At 45.4% G+C, this 5302-nt stretch overlaps 1 protein-coding gene across 1 annotated transcript in view; it reads right to left on the bottom strand.

Annotated features, from left to right (window-relative positions):
* The window catches only part of LOC145393570 (protein big brother-like), a 25007-nt gene extending 21822 nt beyond the window's left edge, over positions 1-3185 (bottom strand). Inside the window, exon 1 of the mRNA XM_080267707.1 lies at positions 2954-3185. Within this exon, the coding sequence (XP_080123833.1) occupies positions 2954-3166 (213 nt within the window). The 5' untranslated portion in view covers positions 3167-3185. The remainder of the gene's footprint in view (positions 1-2953) is intronic.
* Positions 3186-5302: the final 2117 nt, after the last annotated feature.

The following is a 5302-nucleotide window of genomic DNA, read 5'->3' as shown; positions in this document are numbered from 1 at the left end:
AATTTCTTCCCATCTCTCAAAAGATATACCCAACATTGTCTTTTCAGTTGAGAACGGATATAATTCTTTTCCATCCATTCTGTCAGTTCCCACATCTCGCTCCCGTACGTCATGGCGGGCACATACCTTCATTATATCTTTTACGTTATAGTCTCTTCGCTATATTCTTTTCCTTTCATACAGACCGGGAGTCTACCCAAGGCCGTCCTCTCTTCCTGTTTCTCACCATCATCCACTCACTTGATGTAGTGCTGCCTACTTCTTCCTTAACCTTCGTCATTCTTTTTCTGTGCCTGGCCTCGTCTCTTCCTATTTCTCACCATCATCCACTCACTTGATGTAGTGCTGCCTACTTCTTCCTTCATCTTGATCATTCTTTTTCTGTGTCTGTCCTCCTCTCTTCCTATTTCTCACCATCATCCACTCACTTAATGTAGTGCTGCCTACTTCTTCCTTCATCTTGATCATTCTTTTTCTGTGTCTGTCCTCCTCTCTTCCTATTTCTCACCATCATCCACTCACTTGATGTAGTGCTGCCTACTTCTTCCTTCACCTTTATCATTCTTTTTCTGTGTCTGCCCTCCTCTCTTCCTATTTCTCCCATCTTTCCTGTCACTTTTTATTACTCTTCTTTCCTTTTCAGGTGGCTTTACATTGAGTGACAAATCTAATGGTTTCCTATAAGCCAGGAAACTATTTACAGCGCTGGGTGGTAACCATATAACCAACCCACACGTGTTCCTTACGTGTCCCTCCCTGTAAAACAACAAACTCAAAGACAAACGGCCACCCCTTATGGGATTTTGGCGTCTGGCAATAGATAGATAGATAGGTATTATACCAGCCCGTTTACGTTTGGTCATACCTAGCTCACTCACACACACACACACACACACACACACACACACACACACACACACACACACACACACACACTCCTCTCCCTTCTCTACCAGTGCTCTCTCCGTGTCACCTCTTCAGATTGGCACAACTCCCATAATTGCTTCTCCTTTCCTTGCACGTCCCTGTCCTCGTCTCTGTGTTGGTGATAGTCTAGTGGGTCTGTACTCTTCTCCTTGCATCCCTCCACCATCACAGCGGCCACGCAGCACCCGTCAAGCAACAAACTCTCATCCCTTTTCTGTCCAGCTCTCTAATGCAAGAGTTAACCATTACTCCCAGTCTTTCATGTATGCAGCAGGTCAACTCTGGAACCATCTCCCTTTATATTTCCTACTGCCTATGACCTCCAGTCTTTTAAACGCAGTGTGTCCAGGCATCTCGAAATGAACGGATCTTGAATTTGGCTCTCGTTTATCTTGTTTTTGTTTTTTTTCTTGGAGGAATGGCCTTTGGTTCCTTCTTCCTTCTACCTGCTACTTCTTACTCTACCTTCAGATTCCCGTGCATTTAGGAAGCTTACGTAACACCTCTTCCCTACCGATTTATTTCTGATTCTGCACCGTTACTATATTCTTGTGGGTTATTCAGGACTTTCACTAACACCTCTTCCTTACCGATTTATTTCCGACTCTGCACCGTTACTATAGTCTTGTGTGTTTTTCAGGAAGCTTACTAACACCTTTTCCTTACCGATTTATTCCTGATTCTCCTTCGTTACTATATTGTGTGTTATTCGTGGCGAAAATAACAAATGAAAAGGGGAATAAATCGCTTAGGAAGAGGTGTTAGGGAGCTCTTAGATTTCATTCCCACTCACTCAGCTTAACATAGGAACTGATATCAACCAGCTATATCCAAAAATAAATCGCTAAAGAGTGGGTGTTAGGGAACTAGGGAATAGATATAATTTACTGAAAGACTGATATTGCTCTCTCTCTCTCTCTCTCTCTCTCTCTCTCTCTCTCTCTCTCTCTCTCTCTCTCTCTCTCTCTCTCTCTCTCTCCGTAATTCTCCCAGATTAATACACTCCTAGTTAGTCTCTCATTCTGCATCCTCTCCACCCCATCCCTCCATCTCATCCTTGGTCTCCCCCTCCACCTCACTCACATACACTCTCCCAGTCAGTCTCTCATTCTCCATCCTCCCCGTCTAGTGTTGGCAGAGTAAAAATGAAACAGTACGTAACACCAGATTTTTTTCGACTTAACCCAGATGATTTATTTACGTGGATAGGCAAAAAATAAATAAATAAAAACAAATTAATAGGTGATATAATAATAATAATAATAAAGCTGACAGGTGTGTGGGGCAGGTGTGTGGTGTGTGGGGCAGGTGTGGTGTGTGGGGCAGGTGTGTGGTGTGTGAGGCAGGTGTGTGATGTGTGGGGCAGGTGTGTGGGGCAGATGTGTGATGTGTGGGGCAGGTGTGTGATGTGTGGGGCAGGTGTGTGGTGTGTGGGGCAGGTGTGTAGTGTGTGGTATGTGGAACAGGTGTGTAGTGTGTGGTGCTGGTGTGTGGGGCAGGTGTGTGATGTGTGGGGCAGGTGTGTGATGTGTGGGGCAGGTGTGTGATGTGTGGGGCAGGTGTGTGATGTGTGGGGCAGGTGTGTGATGTGTGGGGCAGGTGTGTGGTGTGTGGGGCAGGTGTGTGATGTGTGGGGCAGGTGTGGTGTGTGGGGCTGGTGTGTGGTATGTGGGGCAGGTGTGGTATGTGGGGCAGGTGTGTGGTGTGTGGTGTGTGGGGCAGGTGTGTGATGTGTGGTGTGTGGGGCAGGTGTGTGATGTGTGGTGTGTGGGGCAGGTGTGTGGTGTGTGGGGCAGGTGTGGTGTGTGGGGCAGGTGTGTGATGTGTGGTGTGTGGGGCAGGTGTGTGGTGTGTGGGGCAGGTGTGTGATGTGTGGTGTGTGGGGCAGGTGTGTGGGGCAAGTGTGTGGTGCTGGTGTGTGGGGAAGGCCAGGTCAAAGGAAGTCAAGCCAGGTCAGACAGAGTGGAGGAGGTTGGGTGAGGTGGGGTCAGGTCAGGGGTCAGGTGGGGATGACTGCCGTTCTCACCTCCGTCTCTCTGGCCAGGCGTCGGAACAATTCATCTGACTCAAACTTAGTCTTCTGGTCTGGCACGACCCTCGGCATCTTGAACATGAGTCGTGGCTTGGGTGGGCCCGGCTGGGGGTCGTACAGGGGTGGTAGCGGCCCGGATTCGTAGTGGTGACCCAACATTGTGGTCGTGGAGACGCTGGTCATCTGGTCGTTGAGGGCGGTGGTCATTGTGGACAAACACACACACCCTCCCTCACACTGCAAAGCCTGGCGGCACACTGACGGGGCCCGCCATCGCTAGTGCTGGGCGGGCCATTGGGCGGGGCAGGGGCGGGATTTATTAAGGCGGCCAATCAGCGTTCAGCTTTTCCCCTCGTGGGTGTTGAATCCCGCCCAGCCCTGCGGTCAGCCAATCAGTGACCAACGATACCTTGTCCCCTCTAGTCCGCCACCGCAACCCCGCAACGCTGCCACGCCTCCAAGAGCAAATATTTACGTACACATTTCAGTAAACAAAGCCATTTCAAATCTGCTCCTAAAGTATAGTAGCACGAAACATTTGTAAATATATAAAGCTTAAATTCTACACCTGTTGAAATGGTATAGATCGAAAAACGAGGGGATGTAAGCAGAACATGTGGCACCGTCGTCGAAATCTGGGCAGCACATCCTTTTATTTTTTTCCCTCCCCTCTCAAATGCCATCCGTGTTGCCAACTCAGGGATCGCCAAGTTTTTTTGTAGGCCATTTATCGCTACATTCTTCCTTCTCCAAGTCAATGAACCCTCGAACAATGTCTCTGAACTTATTTTTATTATATTTAGGACACCCTCTTCGAAATTGCGCATCGGAAATTACACTTTGGAACAAGAATTCTAAAAAGGAAACCCATGTGTGGCACCAGCGCTCTCCCAAAGCTCAATTTTCCCGCTCTATTGAAAATGTCACTCGCTTTCAGTCGTTCCATTACCGGTGTTACGCCCTCGATTTCTATATCAAAACAGCGTCAAATCAGATCACCAGCCGTACAGGAAGATGGTACACGCTCTCATCTTTGCGCGGGAAGTGGCGGGCGTTTGAATTTGAAGATATTTAGAGGAGAAATCAAGAAATATTGGGTGTTTTGAGCGGCGGTGACTATATTCCTATTTCTGTATATAAAAACGCGTCGAATGAGCTAACCAGCCGTACAGGAAGATGGTACACGCTCTCATCTTTGCGCGGGAAGTGGCGGGAGTTTGAATTTGAAGATATTTAGAGGTGAATCAAGAAATATTGGATGTTTTGAGCGACGGTGACTGTATTCCTATTTCTGTATCAAGCAAAACAGCCGTACAGGAAAAAGGTACACGCTCTCATCTTTGCGCAGGAAGTGAAAACGATTTAAATTACAGGAAATAAAGGGATAACAAAGGCCAATAAAGACCAAAGGACGGCAGCCATTGAAAAGATGGAAAAATTAATGATAAAAGAAATTAAATAAGTGATGAAGTATGGTAAGTACTGATCATGAAGGGATGGCAAGGGGAGAAATGAAAAAGAAATGAAGTTATTATTATTATTATTATTATTATTATTATTGAGACAGGCAGACGACGGCGATGGTTATTTTTGTACGAGATGTATGTGTGTGTGTGTGTGTGTGTGTGTGTGTGTGTGTGTGGAAAACTCAAATATCAGGAAGTATTGATGGTAGAAGGAAATGTTATGAATAAATGTTGTTTAGAGTCACACCTTAACATCACATGTCACCCCACCAGCACTGGCAGGGTGGATACGTAATAGACAAGGTTTCATTTATTATTATTATTATTAATCTATATGGCTCACAGATGAAGGGTAGGCTTGCTTTTATTATTATTATTACTATTATTATTATTATTATTATTATTATTGTTAGATATTATTATTGTTATAATGATGGTGATGATGATAATGATGGTGGTGGTGGTGATGGTGTTGGTGTTGGTGGTGATGATGATGATGATAATGATGGTGGTGGTGGTGGTGTTGTTGGTGATGATGATGATGATGATGATGATGATGGTGGTGGTGGTGATGATGATAATGTTGATGATGATGATGGTGGTGGTAGTGGTGGTGGTGGTGGTGGTGGTGATGATGTTGATGATGGTGGTGGTGGTGGTGGTGGTGGTGATGATGATGATGTTGATGGTGGTGGTGGTGGTGATCATGATGATCTTCATGGTGATGATCAGGATGATGATGATCGTGAATAGTCTGTATAGCCCTGGTTAGTCTGGTCTAAGGAAATGAAAAATTAATAGTGATAATAATAATAATAATAATAATAATATAATAGTAATAATAATAACAATACTAATAATAATAATAATAATAATA

Source organism: Coenobita brevimanus, chromosome 3 (genome assembly GCF_032717465.1).
Source record: "Coenobita brevimanus isolate Jiangsu-jjx chromosome 3, ASM3271746v2, whole genome shotgun sequence".
Taxonomy (NCBI): domain Eukaryota; kingdom Metazoa; phylum Arthropoda; class Malacostraca; order Decapoda; family Coenobitidae; genus Coenobita; species Coenobita brevimanus.
The sequence above is the reverse complement of the archived record's forward strand: the minus strand, read 5'-3'. Positions and strand labels throughout refer to the sequence as shown.